This window comes from Onychomys torridus, chromosome 8 (assembly GCF_903995425.1).
Source record: "Onychomys torridus chromosome 8, mOncTor1.1, whole genome shotgun sequence".
In the NCBI taxonomy this organism is placed as follows: domain Eukaryota; kingdom Metazoa; phylum Chordata; class Mammalia; order Rodentia; family Cricetidae; genus Onychomys; species Onychomys torridus.
In genome coordinates, this window is record NC_050450.1 from 87,139,503 (window position 1) to 87,159,661 (window position 20,159).

Genomic DNA, 20,159 nt, shown 5'->3' on the forward strand with positions numbered 1-20,159 from the left:
CCTATGTGCCTCGCTTTTCCTATCTTAAAAAGACAACATGGATAATGCCTCCTCCATGAAGCTTGTGTGGTACAGTCAGTAGTAGTTAAAGGTTAATCCTCATAATTATATATTTTGTCCACTCTATCAGACAAGATGCCCCCTAGGGCAAGCTTATCAGATTGGGTGTTCCCTGAGAACAGAACTTTTTTTTTTTTTTTTTTTTTTTTTTGAGACAGTGTCTCACTGTGTTGCCCTGGATGTATAGACCAGGCTGGCCTCAAACTTACAGAGAATCTACTGGCTCTGCCTCCCAAGTGCTGGGATTAAAGGTGTGCGCCACAGAAGTCTGGGATCGTCCCAGTAAGGCAGCTAATGAGATCTTTGATCAACAAGCCAGTGAGAGAATGGAATGGAAGGGGCTGCAGAGTGGTGGTGGGGTTTCTTCATCTGGGCGTCAGGTGGAGTGTCTTCCCAGCTCTCAGGAAGCCGGATGTGCAAGCTCTCTCTTGTCCCCGGGAAAGACAGCCCAGAAACAGGCTTGGTTTTTGTTTCCCACAGGCTCGATATGGGAGCATCAGTCCACAAGGAGGCAGCAGTCAGGTAGAAAAACCTTCAACAAGCCCTGTGCCCTTGACTCTGCCTGGATTTCAGGTTCCTTTTTTTCATCTTCGGGTGGTAATGGCCGAATGGTCAGAGTCTTACTGTATAGCCCAGGCTGGCCTATCCTAGGTGCTGGGAGTAACCAGCATGGGCAATCATACCTGGTGAAAATGACTTTGGCGGGGTGTAGGGATTTGAACCTGGGGCCTCATGCATGCTTGGCAAGCTCTCTGCCACTAATCTGCAGGTCCAGTTCTCAGAACCCATTCATCTATTGCCTCATGTTTTCTTCTAACCATTCTCTATGGCTGAGCCCAAGGATTTTGCCCGTTTCTCGCTCTCTCTCTGCTTCTCTCTTCCTTTCTTATCTCCCTTTCTTCTTCAGTGATGAAAATTACCCATTTAAATGTTAAGTTGGGACCTGGAGAGAGATGCCTCAGCTTCCAGAGAATGCTAGTTCAGGTCCCAGAACCTGAAAGTTCTCAGGTGGTTTACAACACCTATAATCCCAGCTCTAAGATATCTGATGCCTCTGCCTTTGTGAGTACCTGCACACACACACACACACACACACACACACACACACACACACACACCACTCTGACACACACACATACTCACACACACACTCGTACACATAATTAAATAAAAAATAGCGGGCCGGGCAGTGGTGGCGCACGCCTTTCATACCAGCACTCGGGAGGCAGAGGCAGGCAGATCTTTGTGAGTCCGAGGCCAGTCTGGTCTACAGAGAGAGATCCAGGAAAGGTGCAAAGCTACACAGAGAAACCCTGTGTCAGAAAAACAAACAAACAAACAAACAAACAAAAACAAACAACAACAAGAAAACGGGGCTGGAGAGATGGCTCAGAGGTTAAGAGCATTGACTGCTCTTCCAGAGGTCCTGAGTTCAATTCCCAGCAACCATATGGTGGCTCACAACCATCAGTAATGAGATCTGGTGCCCTCTTCTGTATACATAATAAATAAATAAATCTTTAAAAAAAAAAATAGCTGTGCTTGGGGGCACATGCCTTTAATGCTAGCACTCAGGAGGCAGAGGTAGGTGGATCTCAATTAGCTTGAAGCTAGCCTGGTCTACATAGTGACTTCCAGGCCAGCAAAGGCTATATAATGAGACCTTGTCTCAAAATAAGTAAATATTGATAAATCTTTTTTTATTTTTGGTTTTTTAGGAACAAGGTTTCTTTGTGTATCCCTGGCTGTCCTGGAACTCACTCTGTAGACCAGGCTGGCCTTGAACTCACAGAGATCCACCTGCCTCTGCCTCCCAAGTGCTGGGATTAAAGGCATGTGCCACCAACACCTCTCTCTCTCTCTGACCAATAAATCTTTTGAAAAAGATGTTAAGTGGCAGACCCAAGCTCACATAACATTAAAAGGTTCTGTTACAACTTCAACTCGGGTACCCTGGCTCTGACTCTTCTGTTCCTCCTATACTCCCTGACCAAATTCTGCCGGCTGAGGGGGCACACTAAACCCCGAGAGTCTCCAGTTAAGTGGGGGAGACACAGTCCTGCCATCAGGAGAGCTCCTGGCATCTGGAATGAGTTCCTAGCAGCAGAGGTCTAGGAAGGATGAAGTTTGTGGTGTCTATATCATTCCAGGCATTTCCCTCAGGGGCCGTCTCTTATTGCAGGGTCCCCTTTGCTAGATGGTCCCTAGTGAGACCCAAGTCACAGTCCTGCACTGATCAGCTAGTCTGACCTTGCTGAGACCAGCTTTATTTTATTCTTTTGTTTTTGTTTTTCAAGACAGGGTTTCTCTGTGTAGCTTTTGCGCCTTTCCTGGATCTCGCTCTGTAGACCAGGCTGGCCTCGAACTCACAAAGATTCGCCTGCCTCTGCCTCCCGAGTGCTGGGATAAAAGGTATGTGTCACCATCGCCCGGCTTTATTTTATTATTGACCACAGAAGACTTGGTCTCAGGTCACCTCTTCAGTGTACATTTCTCATGCCCCATAGGTAGAGCTGGTTGGTTGCTTGTGCCTCTAGGACCCCATGTGTCCTATAGAAATATCTCCCAGGACACCTGTACATGTCTTAGAAAACTTATTTTTGCCGGGCAGTGGTGGTACATGCCTTTAATCCCAGCACTCGGGAGTCAGAGGCAGGTGGATCTCTGTGAGTTCAAGGCCAGCCTGGTCTACACAGCGAGATCCAGGACAGACACCAAAAGCTACACAGAGAAACCCTGTCTAGAAAAACCAAAAACAGAAACAAACAATAAGCAAACAAACAAACAAACAAGCTTTATTTTCATTACACACTTATCTCCTCTGTCCTTGAAGCAGAGTGGTTTTGGTCATCTCTTTACTCTTAAGACATGTGCTTCGTGAACGCACCATATGTGGAGAGTAGTGCTTGGTCTCTGGCTTCCTGGGTATGAGTCTAAGCAGTGACGGGAAGGACACCAGAGGATGATTTGGGGCGGTTGAGGAGTGGGGGCATCTGTCTCATCTAGAAGTCTGTACAGAACGGCCCCCTTCACCAGCACTCATACTTCATTCCAGGCTGGCTTCATCCCAGCGGTTCTGCCCAGCCTGGGTTTGCTGTCTGGCAGGCACTGGCCTTCAAAACTGTCCTTATGGGTCCATTTATTCCCACAGGAGTTCCAAGAGGTGGGTGGAATAAGGGGTCATAATCAGCCTTCCTTTTAGCTAGAGACAGACTTCACAAGTTCATCCACTAAGTAGGAGGCCGACTGGATTTAAGGAGGAGAACCGGGGAGGGGCGGGCGGGAGGCAGGCACTGGCTTTGGAATCAGAAAAAACGCTGGCTTCCTCAGGAGCTTGAAGAACCTGTTCTGTTCACCTTTCTCCAGGGCAGATGGGACAGAGGGGGAGCCAACTTTATCCTTGAGGTGTGACTGAGAGTCCTTGTGTCCGGCCCTAACACGCTCAGCCCCCCTGCAGTCCTAAGGGTTGCCGGTAGGTGCCGTCAGTTCGCAACTTTTTGGTCTGGCCTCCAGGTCCCGGCTCTTGGCGCCTTTTCTTCTTCCAACCCCGCCAACATCCTGCATTTGCTGAACGTGGGAGGTGGCTTAATCCTCCGGCTGAAAGACCCCTGCCGGGACAAAGAGATCTAGGAGCTGCACCTTAGCTTCATTTCTCCCTAGAAGTTTAGGCCAGACCCTCCCAACCCCATCTACCCCCAAAATCCACCGAGCCTCCGAATATGCCCGGACAGAAACTAACTCTTTGGTTGGGGAGATGAAGAGGCGTAGGGACAAAAGAGAAGGAAGGTAGGAGGTGGGTCTTTGGATCTATTCCCACTGCCAACAGGATTGCTGCGAGCTGTAGGGGCACCCTATAGATAAGCCTACAGCCCAGGGGCGAAGTGGCATCGGGAAAATGAAGAAGAGGCTTCCCTTTCTGGAAATCTTTGACTGCCACCTACTGGGAAACGGTCACAATAACTATACAAACACACAAAGAGCGGTGCCTCTGGGGTGGTTCAACGCACATCTTGTACACGGCCAATGTCGGTCTCCCAGGCCAGTCTCCTTCCAGAATCTAAGCGAGGCCCTAGAGGGGGAAACATCTAAGAAGGAAGAGGCTTGGCACCTTGTCCTCGAGTTAGGGAAGCAGGGTGCAGCGAGAAGACTCGCCGATCAGGAAGCGCCTCAAGCCTGGGGCCCTCCTGAACCCCTGGTAGAGTTCTTGACCGCCTTGCCCCACCTCACTCAGGGCGGTGTCCAGAGCTTGAGACTGGACGTACCGGGGAGTAGGGTGGGGTGGCCACCTCCTGCCAAGGAAGGGGACTGAACGCGAGGGTCGCCTAGGTGTCTGGGAAGGAATCCTTCGAGGTCGGGGTGGGGGTGGGGGGGACGGGACCAAGCAGCATCTCCTTCGCCTCCCCTCGCCCTGCCTCCCTCACCCATCCTCCGAGGGCTCTGGTTCAGAGGCTCAGAGACGCTCTGCACCCCGGCCACCGCTTCCAAACTGCGCCGTTTTGGGGGTTTTGTTTTTGGTTTTTTGGTTTTTTTTCCTGCAGAGCAAAGGACTTTCAGATATTGTAGCGGTGGCTGCGACTCAGGCCAGCGCCCCCTCCCCCTAACGGCCTCCTCTCCCTCTCCAGTTCCCCCTCGCCCGCCCCTGCTCTCCCACCTCAGGGACGGCGCTGGGGGTGTGGCCAGGGGGCCGGTATAAAGTCCCGGGAGCCGGTCCCGGGCAGCCGCTCAGCCCCCTGCCCCCGCCGCCTGCTGGGCCGGGCCGAGGATGCAGCGCAGCGCCTCGGTGGCTAGGTTCGCTCCGCTCCAGCGTGCTTGCTAACTTCCCCAGCTCGGTTCCCTGCCTGCCGGGGCCGCCCCGTGTCCCCGCGCCCTCCGGTCTGGTCCTCTAAGCGCACCGGGCGCTGCTGCCTCCGGGTCCCTTGCAGCCCGCTCGCGAGCCCGCGCTCCCTTTCCGTGCTCCATTTTCGTCCTCACCATGCTGCCTTTCGGCCTCGTGGCCGCCCTGCTGCTGGCCGCAGGGCCTTGGCCGAGCTTGGGCGACGAAGCCATCCACTGCCCCCCCTGCTCCGAGGAGAAGCTGGCGCGCTGCCGCCCCCCTGTGGGTTGCGAGGAGCTGGTGCGGGAGCCCGGCTGCGGTTGTTGCGCCACTTGTGCCCTGGGCTTGGGGATGCCCTGCGGGGTGTACACCCCACGCTGTGGCTCGGGCATGCGCTGCTACCCGCCCCGGGGAGTGGAGAAGCCCCTGCGCACACTGATGCATGGGCAGGGAGTGTGCACGTTGCTGTCCGAGATCGAGGCCATCCAGGAAAGCCTGCAGTCATCTGGTAAGGCATACCTACCATTTCTTGACCACCTTTCCCAAGAGCCCTCCTCCCTGCAACCTGGCTCCCTCCCTGCAACCTGGCTCCCATCCTGGTTGGTCTGGAAGGCCCGTAAAAAGCTCCCAGTGAGTTGAGGAGAAGGGAGGTACGTGGCAGAGCCTGACAGGCACAGCCAAGAAAACTGGCATTGAATCCCAGGGCCAGTTGTCACTGGTCAAGGGGAACCTGGTCCCATCCCTTCATCTCAAACCTCCCAGGTACTTCTTTGGGAAGAGAGGCCTCGGCCTCAGTGGTAAGCCTGGTTCCTGAGGCGATTATGGTAAGTTAAATTGACCTGATACAGTTATATTTGTCATCTAGAGCCAGAAAACTGCGATCGTGTGCGTGTGTGCGTGCGTGCGTGTGTGTGTGTGTGTGTGTGTGTTGGGATCGTCCTTTTCTGTTCCTGATCCAGGGCCCAATCCACACCCAGTTTCAGGTGAAACCCAAAGGTGTGAGGAACCAGTGATTTTTCAGTCACCACTCTGTGGTGAAGTAGGACATAAAATCAGAGGGACTTCAATAGTAAAGAAGGAGATTTGTCTTTCCCCTCAAGGCCCTCAACGCAGTGGAAGGCAGCGTTCTTTCTGCCAGGCTGGCACATCCAGGTTTCTTGCTCCTTCATCTGGCAGGTGCCATCTGAGGGTCTAGAGGGAAGCACTGGCTGTCAGCCCAGAGTTGCAGAAACCTTGATTGTTGGGGACTGAGAGGAGAGGAGAGACAGATAGACAAATAGATTTTCAAGAATGTCCCTTGCTCTGATCTTGTATTTCCTTTTCTCTTTCTCCATTTCACAGTGGGCCTTTCCCAGTTTCTTCTGAGAATCTTTCTCTTGTCCTTTTGCGACTTCCTGCGGTGGGCTCTCGACTTCTGGCTTCACCGAACAGTCCCGAGTCTCTTTTTCTCGGTCTCCTGAGCCTTAACAGTTTCCTTCCCGTGCTCTGCCTGCCTTAGTCTGTTTTTCTGATGACCTCTCAGACTTTTGTCTCAGACTCTGTTGCTCTTTTGATGGCTCTGTTAGTGACTCTCCCTACATATCTGCTACCCTTTGGACGTTCTGTCTGTCTGTATCCCCCCTTCTTGGACAGCCTGGCTCTCTCTGAGCCGCTGTGTGTGCCTCTCTCTTTTCCTGGTGCTTGATTCTTCCATTGTTGCAGTCCGGATGCTGGGACTTCGGCCCCAAGCTTCCTGCTCTGGGTCCCAGACCGATCCACTTCCTCAATCCTCAGCAGTTTAGGAGTCTGAGGAAAGCAGGATGCAGGGAAAACAGGAAGGAGGTGGACCCCAGGGCTGCCTCTCTGCCCTTCCTGCCCCTGGACAAGGAGAGATGGGTCAGCAGAAATATTCTGGGCGAAGTGCCAGGCTGGCACCCAGTGCTGCTGGAGGGGGAGGGGGTCCTGGGAGAATGAGTCCTTGATCTTGGGCCAGTGAGTCCAGGAGGGAGGGCTGCATTTAGGATGCCTACTTTGCTCTCTACCAGCTAGTGGGCATCTGGCAGCAGGTGAAGGTGGCTGGTAGTCTCCTCTCTCCTCAACTTGAGCACCAGCCAGAAGAGAGCTACAAGAGTCTTCTCTTCCGGTTGAACAGAAACATCCCTACATCGTGGAGGGAAAACCAATCCCCCGAGGGTTTAGGAAGACCTGGCACAGTTTCTGATTGTTCTGTGGGTGTGAGGCAAGTCAGCTTCTAGAGAAGTCTAGAAATGGGGTGCCTTTAGGTCTGTTCTGGAATTCAGAGCTCAAGTCACTAATTCTCTCACATCCTGGCCTTGTCTTCTACCCACACCATGGATACAGCTGTCTGAAGAAGGAAAATCAGAAACCAGAAGGACCCTGGAGACAGACAATTGTTTCCCCCAAGACAAGGTTTCCTCCAACTCTCTCTGTCAACTAGGCTAGCCTCAAACTCACAGGTATCCGCCTGCCCCTACTCCTCAGTGTCGGAATTAAAGGTGTGCATCTCCACCACCTGGCTGACATTAGACACTCAATTGGCAAGCTAAGGTCAATGCTTTCTAGTCACCACAGTACTTCCCTGCCATGACCCGACACCTTTGCATCATGGGAGGAGTACCTACAGAGCCTTGCAGGGTCTCTGGGGAAATACTGAGCAAGGCTCAGCCCCTGTCTCACTCCTTACACTGCCAATAGGCCATTGTCCCTTCTCAGTCTCCCGGTTTGGGACCCGTGTCCTGGACTCATTTGGTCAAGGGTGCCAGTCTGTTCTTCCCTCTCTTTGCTCTTGGGACTGAGCTCCAGCTGATCACGGAAGTAAGTGGTCCTTTGGCACGAGCTCTCCATCTTATTTTTTTCTAGGGGCAGGTTGTCCCTTCCATTTCCAGCCTGCCTTGTTCTCCTTTCTGACAGGCTGGGGATCAGCACTACCAAGGCCACCAGAGGTGGGGACCGGTGCATGCGTCATAAGTCTACAATTTCACATCCTCGACTCTTGAAATCCAAGAGGTTGTTCAATGGGAAGGTCAGGCTTGGGACAGGGAGTTCCTAAGCCAGGCATTAGGTCCCTCCGGGACAGGGTTAGGGAACAGGCAGGCTGGGTTAATTTTTAGTCAACACAGCAAATATTGTCCCTGCTTCGGTCCTGGGAATGTAGTCATGCCATGGAAACTGGGCCTTCCCAGACATTCCGTGCTTTAGGGGAGAGGGGAGAAAGAACATGGCTACCTAGTGTTTTTCTTTAATACCAATAAAGCCCAAACTATTGACGCTTAAAGTGGCCAAAGACAAGTCTCCCTTCCTCTTCTCCGCTCCAGTTTCCTCCTTGGTCAAATGCTTCATTGTTTTGAGGTGTCTGGAATAAAGCGTTAGGTCACTAGGTTGGAGTAATGGTGAGGTGCAGATGAAGAAGCCAAGGCCCTTTGCAGAGCACAGCGTCAGGGAGAGTTGCAGGAGTGGAGAGGGGTTGCTTGTTTTTGCGGGGTCTCTTTGTCTCATTAGAGGCCAGCAGCAGGGAGCAACAGTAAAGGGCACCCCTTGATCAAAATCTCAAAGAAACAACCTGGTGTCTGCCATGGGTAGTCTTGGGTTCTTCAGCCAAGGTCTAGGAGGATGAAGGAAGAGAAAGGTATTTTTGGTGGACAGGTGGGTGACTCTCCAGAGCATATGGCAGAAACGTCTGAGTCTGGGTGGCAGGACCCACTTAGTCCTTAGTCTGGGTGTCTTGGAGGGGTCAGGGGCTGGCCCTGAAAAGAAATCATGGGGGTGAAATTAGGGAGCAGGAACTTTTGCCTCTACTGGGGCTGGAGCTGTACACAGCTTCTCCCCGGGGGCTCGCTCCTTGCCCTGCTCTGCTGTGTAGTGAAGAGCAAGACTTTGCCACGGCTGGATGGCAGTCTGCCCAGCTCCACACAGGAGCTAAAGGAGAAGACCTGCCCCTCTTTGGCAGCTCCACTTCCTAGACAAGCTTCTTGGAGACCTAACCAGAGGAGGGGGTCTGCCTCCAGCTCCTGCTCAGGAGCATCGGAACCTTGGCAGAGGGCATTAGAAGCTGGGACAGGGCCAGGAAGTTAATGTTTTTGAGAGGTCCCTAGAGATGGACTCTCCAGGTAAGCATGGATGGACAAAGACAAGTTACAGATTAAAGGAAGAGTCAACAGACCGTGGCCAGGGAGACTGGGACATTAGTGAGTCCTGGCTTGGTCTATGTTTTTGACTAAGGTAGGGTCAGAGTACGTGAGTGGGTGTAGATGTGCACACCTGGGCGAGCATGTGTCTGGACATGTGATTGTCCATAAACATTTGTGGTTCTGTGTTGGTGGGTGGATGTGGACTTAATCTGGGTTGTGCCCCAAGATGGATTAGAAGCTTCTCTCCTAAAAGCGTAGATTCGAACCAGGGCTCACTGGGCTAAGCCATGGAGACAGCCATGCTCAGGGGCCCGCAGGCTGCTGACTCAGCTATGCCCATGGGCCGCTTTAATCCTGACGTCAGTGTAAGCCATGCTTCTAGGCTCACTGTAGGTCCCATGTAGCTCTAGGTCTCAACAGCTACTCAATTGTTCTCGTTAACGGTGAACGTCTCAAATGCCCATGGATAAGCCCCCAAGGACCCCTCATGGTTGGATTCTACTCACAGAAATGCCACATTGGGAAGCAGAATTGTGGTCAAGTCTCTGGGCCACCTTTTTTGGACTCTTGAAGGCTCATCATATCAAAACTCTGGAACTGTAGGGTGGGTGTGCTCTCTATCTCCTGAGGCAACTCCTTTCTTTAAAAGCTCCTAGACAAAACTGAAAAATAATATGAGGGCTAGGAGCCAGATTATAGCGGCACCTGCCTATAATCCAATGCTTGGGCAGTGAATAGGAGAAAGGGGATTCAAGACCAGCCTCAGCTATGCAGCGAGTTTGAGGCCTGTCTGGGCTACATGAGACCCTGTCTCCAAACAAAAGACAAAGAAGGAAGAGATGGTAGGGCTGGGATTGTAGCTTAGGGGTAGAATACTTGCGTCTCCACCTACCCCACCCCCCCTCAAATTCTTCCTTACTCCCTGAACTCTGAGCCTACAAACGTTTCATGTTTACCAAGAAGAACCAGAGACTCTGTGCAAAGCCATTCTGATTGTGAAAAGGCAGTGAATCAGAGAGAGCAAACAGACCGGAGTTGTCACGTGAATCCCTGGACTATTCTCCATCCTCTTTAGCTGACTCTCAAGCTTGATGTAGGTCTGGGGCTCCCTTGGGACAATCCTTTTGTCACCTATACAGAAGGATGGTTGTATCTATCTGCGCCGTCCATTTCCATTCTTTAATTCTATACCAGTACTTCACTCAGGACAAAATCTCCTATCCCTGGTGAGTCAGTTTTATTTGGGTATGGAATCTTAACAGGTTGTTTGTTTTTTATGGTATCGATCCCTCCTTGCCTGGTGTCCCTCCATCAACATGTTTCCCTTTCCTTATCCCCCAAACCAGAAGAATAAAATAAAAACCAACCCCCCAGCTTTGGCTAGGCAGAAAAACACCATTTGACCCAGAGGCAGCTCTGGGACTGTTGCCATGTATGGAGGAACCTGCTAACTCCTCAGGAAAAAAAAAAGTCCTGACGCAAACCAGATGTAAGCTCCTGTCTGCCTGCCAACATCTGGAATGCTGGCAGGAGCTCTGCACTTGGGCCTGCATTGAGCTGCCAAGTCTGAGCATTTCAGAGGTGGCTGTGATGTGCTGAGAAGTCTTTCCAACCTTCTTCCCCTTCTCAGCCTTGCATTCTGGCCCTGGCTGCCAGGAGGGCGCGGCATGGTCACCATGCGGGGCCTTCTGGATGGGGCAGCTCCCATCGGGCTTTCAGGAGGGCCTTGGAGACAGGGTCCAGCCAGATTCATGATTCGCATCTCCAGATAGCCCTTTGCCTATTTCTGGGTAACTCATTTGGTCATTGAATGGGACCTCACGTTTAAAGATGTGAGGTGGACTGGAGAAATGTGTGTGCCTGTTTTCTTTGTTGTGGGGTCACACAGTCTCTCTCTCTCTCTCTCTCTCTCTCTCTCTCTCTCTCTCTCTCTCTCTCTTTCTGTGTGTGTGTCTGTCTGTCTGTCTCTCTCCTCTTTCTGCCTCTGTCTCTCTCTCATCTCTCACACGCAGGCACACACACTAACAGACCCAGACAGTGCGAGAACCTTTAGGACCAGACTCCTCGCTCATGGAAAATATGATTTTGGCCCTAGGGATCCCTGGCAGGCTCAGCCAGATGCTGAAAGAGCAGGGAAGGAGACAGGAAGAGTGAGCAGATGGGGAGGGGGATGGTGGGAGGAGCTGAACAGAGGGGTAGAAGATCCAGTAGTTCCCCCTCCCACTGCCTGCCTCAGACCTCCCTGCAGGGCCCAAGGGATCCCCCCTGCCATCTGGGCGGCTGCAGCTGGTGACTTTTCTGAATCCTGAACTGGGTGGGGTGAGGAACAAGTCAAGGACTTCAAGAGGAATGTTCTTCCAAAGACATCCAGAGGAGTGGGGTGGAGGTGGGGGCTGCTCCTATTTCAGGCTCTATGGAGACTCCCAGTGGAGGAAGCAGGTGGGAGGTTGGAGGAGTGTAAACCTCTGTTCTTTCTGATGCTGACCTCTGCCTTTCTCCCTACAGACAAGGATGAGAGCGACCATCCCAACAACAGCTTCAACCCCTGCAGTGCCCACGATCATAGGTGCCTGCAGAAGCATATGGCCAAAATGCGAGATCGGAGCAAAATGAAGGTCGTGGGGACACCCCGGGAGGAACCCCGTCCTGTGGTGAGCACCTCTGACCCACAGATGTGTGTGCTTAGAGAAATTCCATGACTAGATCTGGCATATGTTCACCCAGCAGACACCAAAGCCTCCTGTGTGTGCACAATGTACCTCAGGAGAGCCCAGGGAGGATCCCCATCTCTCTGTGATCCCTCTTCCTCTCTGCACATAAATATGACGGAGCTGAGCTGACTGGTAAAAGCAAGGTCCAAACTCCCTAGTGTTTCTTTTTCCTTTTTCTCCCTTCCTTCCTTCCTTCCTTCCTTCCTTCCTTCCTTCCTTCCTTCCTTCCTTCCTTTTATTTTTTTTTCTCTTCCTGGTTTTTTGAGACAAGTTTTCTCTGTGTAGCTCTGACTGTCCTGGAACTCACTCTATAGATCAATCTGGTCTTGAACTCACAGAGATCCACCTGCCTCTGTCTCCCAAGTGCTGGGATTAAAGGTGTGCGCCGCCACCGCCTAGCTTTTGGTCCCTTTTCTTGGCCAAGTCATAGAAACAAAAGGGTTTGATAAGCTGGCCATAGCAAGAGGATTTGGAATCCTACTCTAGAGTCTGGCTAATTATTCCAGTGGGCTCAAGCTGAGTGTCACCTTGTTTATTCCTTTGCTTAGGCCTGTAAGTTCCCAAGGCCTCTTCCCTTACCACCCCTCCTTTAAAGTCTCCCTCTTTTTTTCCTGATTATTTCTTGTGAGAAAGGGTCTCACTTTGTAGCCCAGGCTGGCCTAGAACTTCCTATGTGTACCATGCTAGCCTTGAACTTGCAATAATCTTCCTGCCTCTGCTTCCAGAGTGCTGGGATTGCAGATGTGTGCCACCACCACCTGCTTTAGTGACCACCATTGTTAGCTGAGCCTGAGTCTCTGCTTCTGCTTCTTGTGCCCCTGCCTAGTACCCAGGCCCCCTTTAAGCGCAGAGGGGTCTTCCTGCCTTTCTCTTCTGCTGAGCACTTTTGTTCCTCATCCCCCAGCCCCAGGGTTCCTGCCAGAGCGAGCTGCACCGGGCCCTGGAGCGGCTGGCCGCCTCGCAGAGCCGTACCCATGAAGACCTCTTCATCATCCCCATTCCCAACTGTGACCGCAATGGCAACTTCCACCCCAAACAGGTGCGTCTCCCCTCCTGCTGCGAGGTGCTGGCCTCGTCCTGGGGAAATCCTGGTTCTCCGCCGGATGTTCCCAAAGAGAGCTCTTAGGCCCCATATCCAACCCAACCATCTGGGCTAGCCTAAGACCCTCAGCATGTTCTGTCCATCTCATTCTTTTGAAGATGAGAGACAGACTCAGAAAGGGGTAGAAGGACCCTGGCCAGCCCACACCACCGAGTGAGTTCATGGTCGAACTTGTCTTCCTCCAGGGCTGTTTGCTCAGGATTCCCCATCCGTGGTGTAAACCCTGCTCCCCACCCTCCCCCTCCTCCTTCCCTCAGAGTAGTGCTCCTTGTCTCTGAATGTCTGAAGCTTCACCTGGGTTTAGGGATGGAGCCCAAGTTACGAGAAGTCAAGGAGGAAAGAGCTCACACTTCCGCAGCTGAGCTCAGATCCCCGGGGGCAGTAAAAGATGGAGGTAGAGCCGCGTTTGGTGGAAGCAGAGGAGAGAGGGGTCAGGAGAGAAGGAAGCAGTCACTGGCATCACGTTCACTCACTCCTTCAGAACGCCTGGCATCACTGGCATGAACAGCAGGGCCAGCCTGCTCCGTCTCATCTTGGTCCAGCAGGAGGGTGGTATATCTGGGCAAGGGACTGGAGTGCCTTATGCTGAATGTGGTCTGGGGAGCCTTGGCCTGGTTCTCCCCTAGGTCATGTGACTGTAGGCACACATGTTGACCTCCCACTACGGAAACATCCCCAGCATGGGCTGGCTACTCAACCAGCAGAGGCCTCACTAGGAGGCTAACACTACTGTCCTGGGTCTGTACATCCCAAGGTGGCAAGATGAGGGTGTGGCATTGTGTATGACAAGTGACGGGCCAGAGAAGGCTGCTCAGAACCAGTGCCTGGACTATCTTCAGCCACCGTCCCAACACAAATTCCATGTCTCAATTCTTAACAGCCCTCCCACCCCTTACTTAAACAAACCAAAACAAAAACACCTGACCATTTTTTAGAATAGTCTTGGGGTTTGTGGAAAAACAAGGAGAAAATGCGGAATTATCCAGTTTCATCATTTTAACCATAAACCCTAACCCAACTTCAGCTGTGGTCCTGATGCTGCTACCTTTACCCTGACTTGGATCCTGCTCCCAGCTCTAGCCCCATGCTTCCAGTCCCATTCACGGCACACCTGAAGCATCTTCAACGCACCCAGCCTTTACAGTCCATCTGTGCCTTTAAGTCTAAGGGCCTTTTTAGGTCCCTGACCAGAAGGTCTCTAGAACTTCCCTTGAACAGATCTTCCCACTGCAGTGAGCTCTGGGGACTGGTGCTCAAGAAGAGCCCTGGCCTGTGGACATCATGTTGGAAGAGCAGCTCTCTGATCTGGGGGCTGGACTGGAGGTGGGGTGGTCTACCTGGGCTCTTTGGGCCTTCCTGGGAGCTGACCTCTCATGTCCTTGTCTTGATAGTGTCATCCCGCCCTGGATGGACAGCGTGGCAAGTGCTGGTGTGTGGATCGGAAGACAGGGGTGAAGCTTCCAGGGGGCTTGGAACCCAAGGGGGAGCTGGATTGCCACCAACTGGCTGACAGCTTCCAAGAGTGAGGGCTGCCCGCAGGTGGGGGACTCAGTGCCCCCTCCTAGGCCCCTGAGCTCTGGGGGCTGTAGAGTTAACCTGGCATGGAGTTTTGGTCTGAGTTCTGGCTCTCTGCCTCTGGCCCTGCCCAAAGTTTCCCTTGCTGTGTGTGTCTGCGTGAGTGTGTGTGTGTGTGTGTGTGTGTGTGTGTGTGTGTGTGTGTGTGTATGTGTTTACAGGTGCAAGTGTAGCCCATGGGCTTAGCGTACCCACTATGGGCTTAGATAGGCCAAGAGGTCCGAGTGTAGCAACAGGAAGGCCCAGTGTGTTTTCAAATCAATCTTGAATTCATTCATTCATTCATTCATTCATTCAGCCATCTGAAAACGTATTGACAACATAAACATGCCAGCTTTAGTTTTCAGCCCTGGAGGCCTCACTCTAATTTTCTCTGATTGTGGCATGCGAGGTGTTCCTATAAGGTAATCAGAGGCCTGTAGGAGAAGAGAAACCTCATTCTTGGAGTCGGAGAGGAAGAAAGCTCCCTCTCCTCATCCTTAGTCAGTGTGGGAAGGAGAAGAGGGCTGAAGGCTCGTGAGACACGCCTCTACTCTCAAGCCAAGATTTGTCACGGTCCCCTGTTCTCATCCCTCAGGCTCCCCAGGGGCCCATCTTTGGGTCTGGGACTGGGTTATCTGATTGATTGTCTGGCAGATGGAACTCTGCTGTGGGACAGGAAGGCCTGAAGGACAGGGGCATGGGGTCATCTCTCTGAGCAGTCAGGAGAGAAGAAAGGATGTAGGATGGATGTGTGTGCCTGATGGAGAGGAGGACCCGTGTGCTGGGCCCCCACTGTGGCTCCTGGTCATGAAGTCACCAGGGTGACCCTATCTCCCCAGCCGCCCACTGCCTGTGACCCTGCCTCCCTCACCATGTTTCCCTTCCCTTGCACCTTCTGTCCCACTTGCTCCACCCTCCGGGGCATTTTCTGGCTTGCCTGGATAGACTTAGAGACCTGCTTGTTGGCTGTGATGTCTTTTCATTCAATTTTTTTCTTTTTTCTTTTTTTTTTTTTTTTAAAAAAACAACAACAAAAAAACAGAACAAAACCAAAAGATAACTGTGTTTGATTGATTGATTGATTTCTTTTACTAGGGATGAATCATGGGTGGAGGGGAGTGGGTCCTGTGTGGTCTCCAGACCTTGCCTTCTTGATAGGGGACTGCTGCAAACCAAAAGCCCTCTCCCCGGGGGTCTCCCAAGGCACTCACACTGGAGGTGGGGTCCTGTGGCTTTGGAAATATGGCCTAGGAAGCCTTATGGAGCCATAGCTGGCTTCTAAATAGGTACTCAGTGAAGCAGAGACATTATCTAGGCTTTGCACAGGATGGATTCACAGCTCGGTTTAGTTTATTCGTTTAGATGGGGATGAGGAGGACACGCTACGCTTGAGGGACGGGATGGTTCCACAGCTCTGGTGTCCTTGTTCTTGACTGGGGATGGGCATGCTCTAGCATTCAGTCCTGGAAGAGTGGGGACCCTTGACTTTAGACTCTCAGCCCCAGCCTAGGCTTCAGAGCTTGTTCCCACGTGGCTTCATGGCCGTGTTCCCATGGCTTTTACAGGTACATATGTACATAGAGCTGTGTGATGAGTACAGACAAGACACGCACCTGTGTAACTGGTATCTGGCCTCCATGAATCTGTCAAATGGGAGACTCGAGATCTGAATGACCAGAGAGATAATGTGACATCCATGGAGTATACTTTCATTGTAGGGCTTGAGGGGGGTGTCTAGCACCAGATAAGAAGTTGTAGGCTTTAGAGGGTTCTACATTTTGCACAAACGCCCCTCCTTTCCTGGGTAGCTTGTCCCATGGTCTTGGGACCAGGTCCCAAGCATCAAAGCAAATAAAAGCAACACTGTTTGCATGCCATTCCCAGATTCTGAGGCGCCCTCCTGACCTGACCTCTACATGTCCTTGAATGGTCCTAGTCCCAGAACCAGCAGCTTAGGAGAGAGGAGGCAAGGCCCAAACTCCCCCCCCCCCCAAGACAGGGTTTCTCTGTGTAGCTTTGTGCTGGTCCTGGATCTCGCTCTGTAGACCAGGCTGGCCTCGAACTCATAGAGATCGGCCTGCCTCTGCCTCCCGAGTGCTGGGATGAAAGGTGTGCGCCACCACCGCCTGGCAAGGCCCAAACTTTTATGTCCTTGTGGGGTCACTGCACCTTGAGAATTGAAGTCCTCCACAAGAAAGTGTTACTTCTGGGCTAGCAAGGTGGTCTCAGTGGGTAAAGGCATTTGCCACCAAGCCTGAAGACCTGAGTTCAGTTCCTGGGACACACGTGGTGGAAGGAGAGAGTCAACTCCTGCATGTTTTCTTCTGACCTCCACAGGCGTGCAATGACACGTGCGTGCCTACACGTTCACACATTGCATCCTCCTGTCTGTCTCTTACACACACACAAATATGCAAACAATGCTTTTTCCCTCTGGCTTGGTACAGGGGTCTGGGTGGGAGGCCTCACTTAGCTCATCCATGCCCTGGCCTTCAGTTTCCATTTCCATCTCTTCATGGAGATCGAACCCTGATCTGCTGAGAGTGGGTCAGCCTCTGTCCTATCCTCTCGAAGGGTCCTGAGCATCAGCCTCTGCCATTCCCTGGCTCCTTCCAGGAAAAGCCTGTCATCCCAGCCCTTTGGCCCTCTGCTGCCAAGCGGCTCCAGGAAGGTCATGAGGTATGCAAGGACTTGCGCACCTCTAGAGTTCCCCTTCCTGGAAGGCACATGGTTGTTTGGCAAATGACCCCAAAACATTCCTGGCTAAAGAAATTCCCACACTATTTCAGACCTTTGTGGTAACGTCACCTCCGATCTCGGGGAGAGCAGAGATGGAGTGGCTGGAAGGAGTTGGGAGGCCAGCAGCTGCTGAGAGGCTGAGTCCTCACAGGGAGGTAGAGGGAAGGGGCAGTTTTAAATATGGCGGAGGGGGAGACAAAGAAACCAGACTCTGGGCACACCCACAGTGGGGGACAGATAGCCCCTCAGTCAGCCAAGGGTCTAATTAGATCCTGCCCACTCTGTGTCTGAAGCCCCGGGGGGTTGGGGAGGGTTGAGGTCAGAGGGTAGAAGTGGGGGATATGCAGATAATTAGAAACATACTCTTGTGAGTGGCAGGCGCCATGAAGACCACCACTCCCCTCCGGCCTTCTTTCCTCAGGTCCACAGGCCATCTCCCCACCCCACCTAGACAATCCCAGCCAGGCTGACAGGAGCCTGTGAGGCGAAACTCCAAGGGACTGGCTTCCCAGGCCCTTACACAGTCTCTAAAGTGCAAACAACATATTTTCACCATGCAATGGTATTTAATTACACATAAAAACAGAGCCATTAAACTGAAATTAAACCCTTGTTGGAATCACTTAATTCAGGGCATGACAAATTGCTTTCAGCGGAGGCGGCTGTGCAGTCCCCTGGGGTGGAGTTGGGGGAAGAATGGAGATTAGTGGCTTCCATGGCTGGCTCGGTCCCCTCATTCTCTTGGTCCCCTTGCCAACTCTAAATTCTGAAACTGAGGGCCAGAACCCTCTTCCTAAAGACCACCCAGGCCAAGGGGGAAGGCTCTAGATTTACTGGGGATGGCAAGGACAGGAGATTGGGAAATCACTATACCACCATTCAGCCCAGTTATAGACACCCCGGGCTATATGGATGGTGAAGCCCAGGCCCAGATGGGACAGGAATCCAGAGCCAAGATTAGGACCTTGGCACCCAGCCACGACCACGGATGCTGGCTCCTCCACCCCCTCCCCCGACTGATATGATGGGCTCCTGGGCCTGGAGAGAAGTTGGGGCTGTGCTGTGAGAGTTAGAGACCAGAACTGACCTTGGGTGACTTTCTGGGGGACAGCTTGAGAGTCAGACACCGGAATCAGGCAGACTAGGTAACCCTCTAGTGAGAGGTGGGTCGGCTGAGGCCTTTTGTAACAGGCCCAGCAGAAATGAAGAGCCTCTAAAGAGACATTTGTGGCTCTCAACTGGACTACTGATTGGTACCATGACCCCAAAAGAAATGGAAGATTCTCTAGGAATGTTACACTGGGAGAGGGAAAAGGTGTCATTTGAGGGTGGAGGGGCTGGGGCTTATCTTTCAGAAAGAGACTTCACACAGTTCTAAAGACTTTGAGACCAAAGCCCAGACAAGGATGGCTCGCTGGCGGGCAGAACCACACCTTGGCCAGGACTGCTTACATGTGCTTATCTTTGGCCCTCTACCTAGACTGTAATCTTAGTTGAACCCCCTGGAGGACAGACTTGGGGGCGTTCTCTGTATCTCTTTGTCCTTCTTTCTGGCTCTTGTAACTGGCTTATTGAGGACAGGTAGCCAGAGCATAAGTTGTGACTATTATGATAGTGCTCACAGGAGACTCCCAGCTGGCCAGACCAGGGTGTCCCACTCGTGAGGGAAAACATGCCGGGCAGATGTAGCAGCAGCGGCATGTCATTCACAACCCAGGTGCTGCATCCGCTCAGAAGTGAGTTTATTTGATAGAAAGATGGGGAAAGGGCCAGGCGGTGGTGGCGCACGCCTTTCATCCCAGCAGAGGCAGGCAGATCTCTGTGAGTTCGAGGCCAGCCTGGTCTACAAAGTGAGTTCCAGGAAAGGTGCAAAGCTACACAGAGAAACCCTGTCTCGAAAAACAAAACAAAAAAAAAAAAAAGAAAAGAAAGGTATGCTTCAGGGTTGGGATTTAGCTCGGTGGTAGAGTGCTTGCCTAGCAAGCGCAAGGCCCTGGGTTCGGGCCTCAGCTCTGAAAAAAAAAAAAGATAGGGAAAGACAGAAAGAAGCGGGGGTGGTCAAGGGTGCACACCTCGTGGGAACAGAGAGAAAGAGAGTAGAGAGAGAAGGGAAGGGTTTTTCCTCAAATCAGGTTTTTATATCAGGACACAGGGTGGCCCCAAGGGGCACATCAGGATATTAACAGTGACCCCCAAAGTTTGCAACCACAAAGGGACAAAGACATACTTTTGTCATTTTACTTGGGGGACCTTTTCTCCTCTTTCCACTTCAGTGGCATCAGCTGCTTTTCACCTGTTTCCTCTGACAAAACAAGCCTTTTGCTAATGCGTGTGTAAGACACACATGTCCACAATCTACTTACAGTAACTAGCAGTGTGCCCTAAGTTTGTTCAGGATTTCGGAGTTTGATCGTTGGTGCCTGTACTAGCTGGTTTTATGTCAATCTGACGTAATAAGTTAGAGACATCAGAGTAGAGGGAGCCTGCCTCAGTTAAGAAAATGCCTCCATGAGATCCAGCTGCAGGTAAGCCAGTAAGGCATTTTTTAAAATTAGTGATTGATGGGGGAGGGCCCAGCCCTTTATGGGTGGGGCAATTCCTGGGATGCTGGTCCTGGGCTCTATAAGAAATCAGGCTGAGCAAGCCATGATGAGCAAGCCAGTAAGTAGCACCCCTCCACGGCCTCTGCATCAGCTCCTGTCTCCAGGTTCCTGCCCTGCTCGAGTTCCTGTCCTGATATGAACTGTGATGTGGAAACCTAAGCTGAATAAACCCTTTCCTCCCCAAGCTGTTTTGGTCACGGTGTTTCATCACAATAATAGTAACCCTAACCAAGACAGAGCTATAGACTTATCCTTCAAAGTCAAAGATTCTAAATTTTGCCTTAGAAATAGCTTCTGGCCGGGTGTGGTGCTGCATGCCTTTAATCCCAGGACTCTGGAGGCAGAGGATCCCTGTGAGTTTGAGGCCAGCCTGGTCTACATAATGAGTTCCAGGACAGCCAGGAGTACATAGTGAGATCCTACACTCCCACCCCCCAAAAGAAGTAG

At 52.1% G+C, this 20,159-nt stretch overlaps 1 protein-coding gene across 1 annotated transcript; it reads left to right on the forward strand.

Moving 5' to 3' along the window:
* The first annotated feature begins 4,431 nt into the window (after nt 1-4,431).
* Nucleotides 4,432-15,372, forward strand: Igfbp4 (insulin like growth factor binding protein 4). The gene is made up of 4 exons (XM_036197847.1): nt 4,432-5,381; nt 11,506-11,651; nt 12,616-12,750; nt 14,205-15,372. The coding sequence occupies exons 1-4, from the start codon at nt 5,033-5,035 to the stop codon at nt 14,337-14,339; spliced, it is 765 nt and encodes a 254-aa protein (XP_036053740.1). The 5' UTR covers nt 4,432-5,032; the 3' UTR covers nt 14,340-15,372.
* Nucleotides 15,373-20,159: the final 4,787 nt, after the last annotated feature.